At 44.0% G+C, this 15,021-nt stretch overlaps 1 protein-coding gene across 1 annotated transcript; it reads left to right on the top strand.

Annotated features, from left to right (window-relative positions):
* Position 1: 1 nt before the first annotated feature.
* LOC309553605 (tripartite motif-containing protein 60-like) lies at positions 2 to 1,667 on the top strand. The gene has a single exon (XM_082254887.1). The coding sequence runs from the start codon at positions 9 to 11 to the stop codon at positions 1,578 to 1,580; it is 1,572 nt and encodes a 523-aa protein (XP_082111013.1). The 5' UTR covers positions 2 to 8; the 3' UTR covers positions 1,581 to 1,667.
* The last annotated feature ends 13,354 nt before the right edge of the window (positions 1,668 to 15,021 follow it).

The following is a 15,021-nucleotide window of genomic DNA, read 5'->3' as shown; positions in this document are numbered from 1 at the left end:
AGGCAGCAATGGCCTCTGTTGATCTGATCTCTGAGCTTAAATGTTCTATATGTCTGGAGATATTTTCAGATCCCGTTATGCTGAAATGTGGACACAGTTTCTGCCGAGTCTGTATAGCTTGTGTGCTGGATACACAAGAGAGACAAGGAGTTTGTTTCTGCCCTGAGTGCAGACAGGAATTTCAGCCCCGTCCTGCTCTACAGAGGAACATAAACCTGCGTAAAATAGTGGATTGTTTGTGCTCTTCCCCAGCACCATCCGAAATGGCTATCAGCCCCGCTGTTTGTATCCAGTCCCCCAGACCTGCTGCTGAGTCTTGTCTGCCCCGGGAAGCTGATAAACACTTGAGCGTTCGACGCAAGTTGCCAGAACATATAAGCAGCTCAACCCTTTCCATGGAGAGCAACAAATGCGCCGTCTATGAGGAGAAGCTCTTTTATTTTGATAAGGATTGTCCATGTATGTTGAATAAGAAACACGGAATATATCACATGAACCCATTGGCTATAGCCTCAGAAAGAAAAAAAATGTATAATGCCCTACTGGAGTTTAGCACGGCAAATGAAGAGTTAATAAAGGTTCTTCAAGATGACCTTGGAAGATTAAGGAAAAGCGTAGCTACTAAAACGGAGAGATTGACTACTGTGTTTAAAGACATCAGGAGACAATTGGGAGATCTGGAGAATAAAATCCAGAGGGAAATCGCCAGACAAGAAGAGCAGGCTGTACGCCCATTCATTGAGGTGATCCAATACCTGGAGATAAAGCATGACAAACTGTACAGGAAGGGGCAACAGTTCGAAAAGCAGTGTGACATGACCGATCCGCCAACTCACGCACAAACGTCAGTCAAAAAATCAGACACAGTTGCTTTGGAGTGGGAAAAGGACAGAGAGATGTTGCAGAAAGTCGGTTATCATCACCCTGATCGAAGCTATATAGATCAGGCTCTGATCGAAAGACTTTTACACAAAGATTGGACTGATCTAAAGAAAGTTGTAGATCTTTGCTTTTGTACACCGGAACGTGCCAACCTATTACTTGATGTAAACACAGCATGTAAATATCTGTGCATATCAGATGACATGAAAACTGTATCCTGGACCCGTAAAAAGCGGTTTGGCCCAGAATTCCCAAACAGATTCCAGCTTCTTCCTCAGGTGTTCAGCACTAGGACATTTTCCTCAGGGCGACATTACTGGGAGGTGGAGATCCAAAAAGAACATGAGTGGGGAATAGGAATGTGCTATCCCAGCATGGACAGGTCAGGACTTTTTTCGCTGATTGGATTTAATAACAAGTCCTGGTGTTTGATGAGGTTTTATAGTGATTATATCGTATCTCATGACCTTTGTCTGGAACCTCTATCTGGAATTTCCATTAAGAGGTTCAGGGTGTACCTGGATTATGAAGCTGGAGAGCTGTCCTTTTATGAGCTGTGTGACCCGATCAGACACCTCTATACCTTCACTGCCACTTTCACAGAGCCCCTTCACGCTGTACTATATGTGGAGAGGAGTTGTATACAAATACAAGACCAACCAAAAAGAGAAGTTGTAAGCTCTTGTTCTATGTGGTAGCTGAGTGCATTTATCCTGAAGGATTCCTGTTTATAAGATAATATTGCTATATTTTTATTTGTCATTGTTCAATCAATTTATCACACCTTGCTTCAATGTTAAACTCATAATTTTCATTCCTCAGTTTGGCAGTTTTGGACTACACTGTTTTTTAAAGCCGCCTACGCACAGCCATTTAGCTGCATACACTGGATTCCAGTGGCAAGAATCATTAGACACTTTCAACTAGAATGACAGGTGAATGCAAATAGTGGAGGCTACTCAGCCTATATAAACGTTTAACAAGCTGACAGCGGCCACCGCTGTTCGCACTTTTAGCCGTACACCAAGCGGTTACCTGTGGTTAAGGACTGTGTCTAGTCACAGACATCTATCCCTAACCTAAGTTAATCCATGTGGTGTGCAGCTATATGGGAATTCAGCCTGTCATTAGCTTATATAGGCTGAGCAGCCACATCAATTTATATGTACCTGTCATTCCAATCGCAAGAATCCACTGATTCTTGCTGCTGAAAGCCAGCGTATGAGCCCTTAGTGTTTTTTCTATACTGTAAAGCCTAACAATGATCTTCTGTAATTTTCTTCTTCTTTGGTCTGTTAAATATACTATTCATTGTTTTGTTATATTTTATTAGTATAAAGCATTTTTATTGATCCTGCCAGAAATTCTGCAAGCTGTAACTTCCTGTGTTCTATACCTTAGTGAGATGGAACTTCCTGTGCTGCACAGCTATAAGTTAAAGTGCTCCCAGCTCTTTCTGTGGATTGCAGTACTGTTAGTGAGCATTGTGGCCTTAGGACAGGAGGTGTGTTACTGGCAGAATCATCCGGTGAAGAAAATAGAAAAACCCTAATAAAAACAAAACTAGTATAGCTATTACATCTAAAAACTGGATCAGATAAGCTGCAATATTTTACATTTTTGTTCTTGGGTTTAAAGTGAAGTTTTGCTTGGTAAAGTGATTGTAAAGTCTCATGTTTTGTTTTTTTGTTTTTTTTTTATATATTGGGCAGACTAGATGGGCCAAATGGTTCTTATCTGCCGACACATTCTATGTTTCTATGTTTCTATATATACTTGCCTGCTTTTTGCAGTTGGTTTTTCACAGAGTGGCCTGAATCTTCCTCTTCTCAGGTCCCTCGTTGGCTCTCCTGGCCCCTCCCTCCTGTTGAGTGCCCCCACAGCAAGCAGCTTGCTATGGGGCCACCAGAGCCGAGTCGCAGCTCCCTGTGCCCATTCAGACACAGAGCCGTGACACGGCCCCGCCCCCTATCACTCCTGATTGGCTGAATGATTTTGATTGACATCACGCCACACTGCTGTCTCAGCCAATGAGGACGGGACTCCCTGGCCGCTTAGACACTCCAGCACCATCGCTGGATAAAGATGGGCTCCGGTAAATATTAGGGGGGCTGCTGCACACAGAAGTTTTTTTTATCTTAATGCATAAAATACATTAATATTTAAAAAAAAAAACCTGACCTTTACAATCCCTTTAACCACTTTACGACCACCCACCCCAGATATACTGTGGCACCCAGCCGCTCCTGGGCAAAGTGACGTAGGTGTATGTCACTCGCTCTCAGGACAGGAGGCTGGGGGGTGAGCGCACACCGTCGCCGGTGCGCTCTTGGCTTGTTAGCTCCGATTGCCGCCTGACACCCGCCTTCGTTCCCCGCTGAGAGAGGAGGACGGTCGGCTGTTGTAAACATAGGCAATGACCTTTTATCCGGCTATGTGCAAACAGCAAAAAAATATTATAAGAAAATATTCAGACATCTTCTGGAACAATGCCTTTGGAATGCAAATATCCTGCAAAGAGTGACAAGCCTCTTATTCATTCTGAGTTTATCTGGAAGATGGCTGATCGGATTTTTGTCAACCACCAGATGCCATCAGTAGTTGTAAACAGACCTGGACGTCGTGCTGTTGACGTTGGCAACCCAGAACGCCTGACTGGTCGTCACTTTGTAGACTACATCCCGCCAACCGCAAAAAAGGCAGCACCTACCAGAATGTACATAGTTTGCTGCTCAAAGAGAGATGGCAATGTAAAGAAAGACCGAAAAGAAACCAGGTTCCATTGTCCTGATTGTGACGTCGGACTTTGTCCCATGTTTCAAAATATATCACATTCAGCATTTTATTGAATTTTCTTTGTTTGACAAAATTCATTATCTTTTATTACATTATTGAAAAAATTATATTATTTATTAGATTATAATTCATGATTTTGTGTTTCAAACTTTACCACATCTAGGATGTCTACTAGAGTCTTATTTGGTCAGGTTTAAGTAAGTAATTACTAAGAATTGTAGGCCTACAATACATCATACACCAAATTTCCATGCAAAAAATTGTACCGCTTTTGGTACAAAATTCCTGACATAATCATACCACCCAGGGAGGTTAAGAGCTGCAATTTTTTTTTTTTTTTAAAGCACACTGCACTAACCTTGTATAGTGATTCCCTTACCAGTATCTTACAAAAGTGAGTACCGTATTTATTCGAGTATAACGCGCAAAATTTTCTACCAAAAAAAGAAATCAAAGTTTGGGTGCGCATTATAAACAAGGGTTGGGGTGGGGTGGCAGTGGCGGCCGGTCCATTGAGGGCGCAGGCGAATTGTGAGTTCGCACTGCGCCTTTTCCGGGCTGCAGCCGCTCACTGTATGCGAGGGCGAAGAAAAAAAAACCGTCCCCTCGTCGCGTACAGTGGGCGGCCCGAACTGGGGGTGAGAATTCTTATTATCCGCTGTATGGTCGCCGATTCATTTCCTCGCCTCGCCCACACGTTACGGTAAGCATTGCTTTTGTACGATTCAGTGTTTTGTGTACCGTAATTCAGTGTTTACGTTGTCAATAAATGATTTTTATCATGGCCACACGTGTTCAACAACGTTTTTTTGTCAATTACAATGCTTGGTGTGAAACAAAATTTTATACAGATTTTTATTCAAAAATTAGGGGTGCACGTTATACACGTGTGCGCGTTATACTCGAATAAATACGGTACACCCCTCACATTTTTGTAAATATTTTATTATATCTTTTCATGTGACAACACTGAAGAAATTACATTTTGCTACAATGTAAAGTAGTGAGTGTACAGCTTGTATAACAGTGTAAATTTGCTGTCCCCTCAAAATAACTCAACACAGCCATTAATGTCTAAACCGTGGGCAAAGAAAGTGAGTACACCCCTAAGTGAATATGTCCTAATTAGGCTCATTTAGCCATTTTCCCTCCCTGGTGTCATGTGACTTGTTAGTGTTACAAGGTCTCAGATGTGAATGGGGAGCAGGTGTGGTAAATTTGGTGTCATCGCTCTCTCATACTGGTCACTGGAAGTTCAACATGGCACCTCATGGCAAAGAGCTCTCTGAGGATCTGAAAAAAAGAATTGTTGCTCTGCATAAAGATGGTCTAGGCTATAAGAAGATTGCCAAGACCCTGAAACTGAGCTGCAGCACGGTGGCCAGGACCATTCAGCAGTTTAACAGGCCTCACCATGGTCAACCAAACCAGTTAAGTGCATGTGCTCAGCGTCATATCTAGAGGTTGCCTTTGGGAAATAAACGTATGAGCAGTGGCGGCCGGTGTGTTGGGGGCGCAGGGGCGCCGCCCCACCTATCCATGCGTCCGGCTCCCTAATCTACATGTGGGGCGCCGGACGCATGGAGTTCAATGGGTTTTTTTTTTCTTCTGAATCACGTGATTAGAGCCAGAGGCTCTAATAGGCTTCAGAAAAGGGTGGACCGGGGGTGCAGAGCAGTGCGCCCTGAGCCCACCAATTGTGTGACAATAGCGAATTAATATTCGCTATTGTCACACGGATCCTCCTCCTGGCCAATCAGAAAGCGTGTCCGAGACTCGTTTCCTGATTGGCCGAAAGGAGGACTCGGGAGACACGGAGGACTGAGGAGAAGCCGCCGCTGCATCAGGTAAGTGCACTTGTCTCTCTGCACGCTGTTCACTCTGCATTGATGGGGGCACGCTGTGGTCACTCTGCATTGATGGGGCACGCTGTGGTCACTCTGCATTGATGGCACGCTGTGGTCACTCTACATTGAAGGGGGCATGCTGTGGTTACTACATTGAAGGGGGCATGCTGTGGTTACTACATTGAAGGGGGCACGCTGTGGACACTCTACATTGAAGAGGGCATGCTGTGGTCACTACATTGAAGGGGGCATGCTGTGGTCACTCTACATTGAAGGGGCATGCTGTGGTTACTACATTGAAGGGGGCACGCTGTGGACACTCTACATTGAAGAGGGCATGCTGTGGTCACTACATTGAAGGGGGCACGCTGTGGTCACTCTACATTGAAGGGTGCATGCTGTGGTCACTCTACATTGAAGGGGGCACGCTGTGGTCACTCTACATTGAAGGGGGCATTCTGTGGTCACTCTACATTGAAGGGGGCACTCTGTGGTCACTCTGCATTGATGGGGCACGCTGTGGTCACTCTGCATTGATGGCACGCTGTGGTCACTCTACATTGAAGGGGGCATACTGTGGTCACTCTACATTGAAGGGGGCACGCTGTGGTCACTCTACATTGAAGGGGGCATGCTGTGGTCACTACATTGAAGGGGGCACGCTGTGGTCACTCTACATTGAAGGGGGCATGCTGTGGTCACTACATTGAAGGGGGCACGCTGTGGTCACTCTACATTGAAGGGGGCACGCTGTGGTCACTCTACATTGAAAGGGGCACGCTGTGGTCACTCTACATTGAAGGGGGACACGCTGTGGTCACTACATTGAAGGGGGCACGCTGTGGTCACTCTACATTGAAGGGGGCATGCTGTGGTCACTACATTGAAGGGGGCACGCTGTGGTCACTCTACATTGAAGGGTGCACGCTGTGGTCACTCTACATTGAAGGGGGCACGCTGTGGTCACTCTACATTGAAGGGGGCACTCTGTGGTCACTCGACATTGAAGGGGGCACGCTGTGGTCACTCTACATTGAAGGGGGCACGCTGTGGTCACTCTGCATTGAAGGGGGCACGCTGTGGTCACTCTGCATTGAAGGGGGCACGCTGTGGTCACTGCATTGAAGGGGGCACACTGTACTTTGATTTCTGAAGGCCCCTTTCACACTTTTGTGACCTCAAAGTCATGCAATTTTTTGCCGCAAAGCAATGCCTATTACATTTTTCTTTTTGCATCCCCCCAAAAATTTTGAGCACCAGCCGCCACTGCGTATGAGGGTTGCCAGCGTTGCTGCAGAGGTTGAAGGGGTGGGGGGTCAGCCTTTCAGTGCTCGGCCCATATGCCGCACACTGCATGGCTGTCGTCCCAGTAGGAAGCAAGCCTCTTCTAAAGATGATGCAGAAGAAATCCCAAAGTTTGCTGAAGTCAAGCAGACTAAGGACATGGATTACTGGAACCATGTCCTGTGGTCTGGTGAGACCAAAGTAGACTTATTGGTTGTCAAGTGTGTGGCGGCAACCAGATGAGGAGTACAAAGACAAGTGTGTCTTGCCTACAGTCAAGCATGATGGTGGGAGTGTCTGTAATTTGCCAAAAAAGAAACTCATGCACTTTTTTGAATGACAAACGTTTTGATTAAGGTGACAGAACGCTCAGATGTGAACAGGGGCCATTGAAATGAATGGGATTTGTCTTGTTGGACGTTTTTAGATCTAAAGCTTAGAGCAGAAAATCACCCAAAAACGCCTAGATGTGAACAGAGCCTTATGCTGGCCAAATGCTAGCCGAAAAATTGTTCGGAAATCTGTCATTTGGTCCGATCGTTCGTTTTTCGTCCAGTTAATGGGCACAATTAGAAAATCGTTTTTAACTTTTCAGAACTGAATAATCGAATGAACAATTTTGAAAATTCTGCCGAACTAACGATAAATTGAAAGGTTAATGTGTTTCTCTGCCAAACTGTTTGCTCTAGGCATATGTGACAAACTGAACGAAAAACGTCCATTGAACGATTTATCCTTCGAAATTCGGTCATTACATGTTGGCAGGATCGTCTGTTTTCACAGCCGATTTTTAGTTTTTTGAAAATGAGTTTGAACGATTTTTCGGCTAGTGTATGGCAAGCTTTACTGACAGACACAAGCCCTGAATGACAAGCTTTTTATTTGAAAACATAAAGTGACGTGAAAGGAGCTGAGAGCTTCACCTGCTGGCTGGATAAAAGATTTCATAATATTCATATGCAATATCTTCTATTTACCTGACAAAAAAAGTTTAAAGCTGTACTTCAGGTTTCAAATAAAAAGAACCCTTGCAGTTCCAGGGGTCCCACTACAAAGGTATTTTTTTTAAATCTGGAATTCAGCTTTAACACCTTCCCACCACCGCCCCCTGGCCGTTTAAGTGGACCGAAATGCCAGGAGGTGGAAGTGAGCATTCTGATCATGTGACCGCTCTGATTGGCTGCCACAGCGGTTACACGATGAAAAGCTTCCAATCACAAGTATGAATTTGGGAGCCTTCCATAACACTTCAGTTACTGTGCTGGGAACGCACTCTTGGCACAGTAAACTGTTCACATATATATATATATATATATATATATATATATATATATATACAGGTCCCTCTTAAAAAAATTAGCATATTGTGATAAAGTTCATTATTTTCTGTAATGTACTGATAAACACTAGACTTTCATATATTTTAGATTCATTACACACAACTGAAGTAGTGCAAGCCTTTTACTGTTTTAATATTGATGATTTTGGCATACAGCTCATGAAAAACCAAAATTCCAATCTCAAAAAGTAGCATATTTCATCCGACCAATAAAAAAAAAGTGTTTTAATACAAAAAAAGTCAACCTTCAAATAATTATGTTCAGTTATGCACTCAACACTTGGTCGGGAATCCTTTTGCAGAAATGACTGCTTCAATGCGGCGTGGCATGGAGGCAATCAGCCTGTGGCACTGCTGAGGTGTTATGGAGGCCCAGGATGCTTCGATAGCGGCCTTGAGCTCATCCAGAGTGTTGGGTCTTGCGTCTCTCAACTTTCTCTTCACAACATCCCACAGATTCTCTATGGGGTTCAGGTCAGGAGAGTTGGCAGGCCAATTGAGCACAGTAATACCATGGTCAGTAAACCATTTGGTTTTGGCACTGTGAGCAGGTGCCAGGTCGTGCTGAAAAATGAAATCTTCATCTCCATAAAGCTTTTCAGCAGATGGAAGCATGAAGTGCTCCAAAATCTCCTGATAGCTAGCTGCATTAACCCTGCCCTTGATAAAACACAGTGGACCAACACCAGCAGCTGACATGGCACCCCAGACCATCACTGACTGTGGGTACTTGACACTGGACTTCAGGCATTTTGGCATTTCCCTCTCCCCAGTCTTCCTCCAGACTCTGGCACCTTGATTTCCGAATGACATGCAAAATTTGCTTTCATCTGAAAAAAGTACTTTGGACCACTTAGCAACAGTCCAGTGCTGCTTCTCTGTAGCCCAGGTCAGGCGCTTCTGCCGCTGTTTCTGGTTCAAAAGTGGCTTGACCTGGGGAATGCGGCACCTGTAGCCCATTTCCTACACACGCCTGTACACAGTGGCTCTAGATGTTTCTACTCCAGACTCAGTCCACTGCTTCCGCAGGTCCCCCAAGGTCTGGAATCGGTCCTTCTCCACAATCTTCCTCAGGGTCCAATCACCTCTTCTTGTTGTGCAGCGTTTTCTGCCACACTTTTTCCTTCCCACAGACCTCCCACTGAGGTGCCTTGATACAGCACTCTGGGAACAGCCTATTCGTTCAGAAATTTCTTTCTGTGTCTTACCATCTTGCTTGAGGGTGTCAATGATGGCCTTCTGGACAGCAGTCAGGTCGGCAGTCTTACCCATAATTGCGGTTTTGAGTAATGAACCAGGCTGGGAGTTTTTAAAAGCCTCAGGAATCTTTTGCAGGTGTTTAGAGTTAATTCGTTGATTCAGATGATTAGGTTAATAGCTCGTTTAGAGAACCTTTTCATGATATGCTAATTTTTTGAGATAGGAATTTTGGTTTTTCATGAGCTGTATGCCAAAATCATCAATATTAAAACAATAAAAGGCTTGCACTACTTCATGAATCTAAAATATATGAAAGTCTAATGTTTATCAGTACATTACAGAAAATAATGAACTTTATCACAATGTGCTAATTTTTTGAGAGGGACCTGTATATGAGACTGCTCAGGGTTCAGCCCCCCCTCCCCCCCCCCCCCGATTCCGCCCGCAATTTGGATCGCTCAGGTGTGAATGGAGCCCTAATGTTTGGCACAGATCAGCTTCTGCTGCAGCTTCTAACCTTGTGACTTGCTTAAAAGTTACAATGTTGCAGTCTGATCACTGGGGGAAGGAGACTAAGGAAATGCTTCTTGCCTGCAGTAGACAAATGACATCATCTCCCCCCAGGCTATAGACTGGAGCCCAGGGGCTACATTTTATGATAACAGGTGGAGCTTTTCTGAACAATTAAAATGTGGCAGATTGAAATATATTTATGCAAACTTGTAAAGTTATGGTTGAAGGGGCCTTATGGATGTGCAAGTATTTTGGGTAAAGGCAGTGCTTTAACCGCTTGAGCCCCGGAGGATTTGGCTGCTCAAAGACCAGGACCAGGTATTTGATCATCTGTGTGATTTTTACTTTTTGCGCTATAAACAAAAAAAGAACGACAATTTTGAAAAAATAATATTTTTCACATTTTTTTTTATATGAAATTCCCCCCCAAAAAAATGTAAAAATCAAAATTTTTAACATTTTAGGCCAATTAGTTTTCTGGTACATATTTTTGGTAAAAAAAAATCGCAGAAAGCGTATTTTGATTGGTTTGCGCAAAAGTAATTGCGTTTACTAACTACGGGAAAGATTTATGTAATTTTTATTGTTTTTTTTTTTCTTGTTCAAATATTTTATTATGGTTTACAGGTGAAGAGAAAAAGCTTCCAAAGAACAATGAACAAAAGAATAAATACAGCAAAGTGTACAATAACGTAGTGTTACAAAGTGCCATAGAGGTAAAACCAAACAGTGCATGTAGGTGGCTTCAGAGGTAAGCCACAATTAATGATGAGAGGAGGTGCGGCTGAAAGGGAACATGCTGTGCCTGCGTGGGGCGGTGCGACCTCCCACTCGCTATTATGTAGAGATAATTGACTCAGAGAATCATATATTTAAAAAACATAGAGAAAACAGAGCAACAGAAGTGAAGCCAACAACCATGCTGGTATAAACAGGGTTAACGCATACGGATTGAAAAGAAGAGGAGACAGGATTTGCGGTGAGTTTAAGAGCCGGTTCACATTACAGCGATCCGACTTGCCGGGGCGACCTCGGAGCGGCCGGCACGGACTTCATAACATTGAAGTCTATGCAGGTCGCTCCGGGTCGCCCCAAAGAAGCTCCGGACCCTTTTTCTAAGTCGAAGTGACTTGTGTCGCTCCTATTAGAACGGGTCCACAGCTTCTCTATGGCAGGCGACCTACGGCGACCAGGTCGCCTGACAGGTCGCCCCAGTGTGAACCGGCTCTTAAGGCTTAACCGTGCTGTTGAGAGTCATCACGTCTAGGACGTATTAGTAAACACATTAGAACACATACAGAAGAGGAAAGGGAAGTGGGAGAAGGAGAGCTCCAAGAGAGAGGGAGGGAGGAAGAGAGGGGGTGGGGGGGGGAATGGGGAGAGGGGTGTTGCCGGGGGGTAGACAGCTGGCGCTACATAAGTAGCTTAGCAAAGTATAAGGAGGAATATCATGGCATTAAAAGAGAGGAGTCAAAATCAGATGGGAGGAAATGGTCAACCCAAGGTTGCCAGAGCCTTATTGTTTTTTTTTTTAAACTAGTAATGGCGGCGATCTGTGATTTTTTTTTTGAGGGACTGCGACATTGCGGCAGACAGATCGGACCCTTGACTGACATTTGTGACACTTTTGGGGGTACCAGTGACATTACTACAGTAATCAGTGCTATATATATATGCACTGTTACTGTAAAAATAACACTGGCAGGGAAAGGGTTAACTTGGTGATCAGTGGGTTAAATGTATCCCTAGGGGCGTGATTCCTACTGTGGGGGGCGTAGCTTGTGATGTAACCACAGAGACATACGATCCTACAGAGCAGTTTACATCAGCCGTCTGCCTTTCTCCCTCTCCAGCGGGAGATCGCGAGTGACAGGGGGACATAGGAGCCGCCGGTCACTCGCGCGGGGACGTCAGGGAACGAGCGGGGGCGGGAGCGCGCCCCCGGCGGCACGCGCTCTTCCCCTAGAGGCTCGCTGGCGAGTTACGTACCAATATGTCATTTTGCCCAGGAGGGGCTAACCGCCGCAGTATATAGTCGTGTGGCGGTCGGCAAGGGGTTAAGGGGCCTTACGGATGTGCGAGCATTTTGGGTAAAGGCAGTGCTTTAAGGGGCCTTACTGATGTGTGAGCATTTTGGGCAACGCCAGTGCTTTAAATTAATCAAACTGCATTTAAAAGGGATTCCTACTCTAGTGGCCAGAATTTGTATTAATTTTACATGCATGTTTAACATGGCATAATGCAGCAGGAGGGACGAGACATCCCTTAAGTGAGCTTTTTAATGTGTATAGTGGTGATTTCTTTATCTGTACATGCAAATCTATGGGAGTTTTGTTTCACAGGCAGTTAATTACATTTGGAGTTAAAGATAAAACAGCTGAGGCTGGTATTTGGAATTCCCCTGGAACACGCTCCCGAAGGGCAGTTACTTTCGTTTCTCTTTCCTGGAACTGTAGTCACTTCTTTTAAACTGCTGTCAACAAAAGCTGTTTTTAAGTCAGACATGGTGTTAGCCTTAAAAAAAAAAAATATGTATGTGTGTCTATATATATATATATATATATATATATATATATATATATATATATATATATATATATATACATACACACACACACTTAGGTCCATATCTATTTGGAGACAGGCACAAATTTCATACTTTTGGCTCTGTATGCCAACAGAATAAAATTAAAATGAAACCATCCAAATGTATTTGAAGTGCAGACTTTCTGCTTTAATTCAAGAGTTGAACATAAAAATCAAGCATAAATTTAAGGAACTGCAACCATTTTTATACACAGCCCCCCCCCCCCCCCCCATTTTCAAAGGGATCAAATGTAATTGGACAAATAAATATAATCATTAAAATGTCATTTTTAATATTTTGCTGAGAATCCTTTACTGGCAATGACTGCCTGAAGTCTGGAACCCATGGACGTTACCAAAGTTTCCTCCTTTCTGATGCTTTGCCAGGCTCTAACTGCAGTTGTCTTCAGGTGTTCTTTTTTTGTGGGTCTTTCTGCCTTTAGTTTTGCCCTCAGCAAGTGAAATGCATTCTCAATTGGGTTGTGATCAGGTGACTGACTCGGCCATTGTGGAATATTACACTTCTTCAGAAGCTCCTGGGTTGATTTTGCAGTGTGTTTTTGGATCTTTGTCCATCTGTACTGTGAAGCGCCGTCCAATCAACTTTGCTACATTTGGCTGAATCTGGGATGACAGTATATCTCTAAACATTGCAGTATTCATCCGGGTGCTTCTCTCTTCTGTCACATCATCAATAAACACCAATGACCCAGTACTACTGGACACCATGCATGCCCATGTCATGTTTAACAGATGACATGGTATGCTTTGGATCATGAGCTGTTTTAAGCCTTCTCCACACCTTTTTCTTCCTGTCATTCTGGTACAGAATAATCTTAGTTTCATCCTTCCAAAGAATGTTTTTCCAGAACTGGTCTGACTTTTTTTAGATGTTTTTTTAGCAAAGTCTAATCTGGCTTTTCTATTCTTCAGGCCTATGAATGGTTTGCACCTTGTGGTGAAGACTTTGACAAAAATCCGCCCACCTCCTGGAGAGTGTCCTTTACTTGTCTGGATGTTGTAAATGGGTTTTTCTTTGCCATAGAGAGGATCCTGTGATCATCCACCACTGTTGCCTTCCATAGATGTCCATGCCTTTTTATGTTGCTGAGCTCACCAGTGCGTTCTTCTTTCCTCATAATCTACCAAACTGTTGATTTGGCCACTCCAAATGTTGCTGCTATTTCTCTGATGGATTTGTTTAATTTTTGAAGGCTTACAATGATAACTTTAATAATAATAACTATAGCTTGAATATGTTTTGGTAAATACCTGAATAAAAAAAGAAAATTGTGCCTGTGTCCAAATATATATGGACCTAACTGTGTGTGTATGTGTATAATTATATATACAGCATCTCACAAAAGTCATACACCCCTCACATTTTTGTAAATATTTTATTATCTTTATATGTGACAACACTAAAGAAATTACACTTTGCTACAATGTAAAGTAGTGAGTGTACAGCTTGTATAACAGTGTAAATTTGCTGTCCCTTCAAAAAAACTCAACACACAGCTATTAATGTCTAAACCGCTGGCAACAAAAGTGAGTACACCCCTAAGTGAAAATGTCCAAATTGGGTCCAATTAGCCATTTTCCCTCCCCGGTGTCATGTGATTTGTTAGTGTTACAAGGTCTCAGGTGTTAATGGGGAGCAGGTGTGTTAAATTTGGTGTTATTGCTCCTACTCTCTCATACTGGTCACTGGAAGTTCAACATGGCACCTCATGCCAAAGAACAATCCGAGGATCTGAAAAGAAAGAATTGTTGCTCTACATAAAGATGGCCTAGGCTATATGAAGATTGCCAAGACCCTGAAACTGAGCTGCAGCACGGTGGCCAAGACCATACAGCGGTTAACAGGACAGGTTCTACTCAGAACAGGCCTCGCCATGGTCGATCAAAGAAGTTGAGTGCACATGCTCAGCGTCATATCCGGAGGTTGTCTTTGGGAAATAGATGTATGAGTGCTGCCAGCATTGCTGCAGAGGTTGAAGGGTTGGGAGGGTCAGCCTGTCAAGGCTCAGACCATATGCCGCACACTGCATCAAATTGGTCTGCATGGCTGTCGTCCCAGTAGGAAGCCTCTTCTAAAGATGATGCACAAGAAAACCTGCAAACAGTTTGCTGAAGACAAGCGGACCATGTCCCCTAGTCTGATGAGACCAAGATAAACTCATTTGGTTCATATGGTGTCAAGCGTATGTGGCGACAACCAGGTGAGGAGTACAAAGACAAGTGTGTCTTACCTACAGTCAAGCATGGTGGTGGGAGTGTCATGGTCTGGGGCTACATGAGTGCTGCCGACACTGGGGAGGTGCAGTTCATTGAGGGAACCATGAATGCCAACGTACTGTGACATACTGAAGCAGAGCATGGTCCCCTCCCTTCGGAGACTGGGCCGCAGGGCAGTATTCCAACATGATAACAACCCCAAACACACCTCCAAGACGACCACTGTCTTGCTAAAGAAGCTGAGGGTAAAGGTGAAGCATGTCTCCCGATCTAAATCCTATTGAGCATCTGTGGGGCATCCTCAAATGGAAGATGGAGGAGCACAAGGTCTCTAAC

The sequence above is a fragment of the Pelophylax lessonae genome, assembly GCF_965119305.1.
Source record: "Pelophylax lessonae genome assembly, chromosome: 4".
Classification (NCBI taxonomy): domain Eukaryota; kingdom Metazoa; phylum Chordata; class Amphibia; order Anura; family Ranidae; genus Pelophylax; species Pelophylax lessonae.
This window is presented reverse-complemented; position numbering and strand designations above follow the sequence as displayed.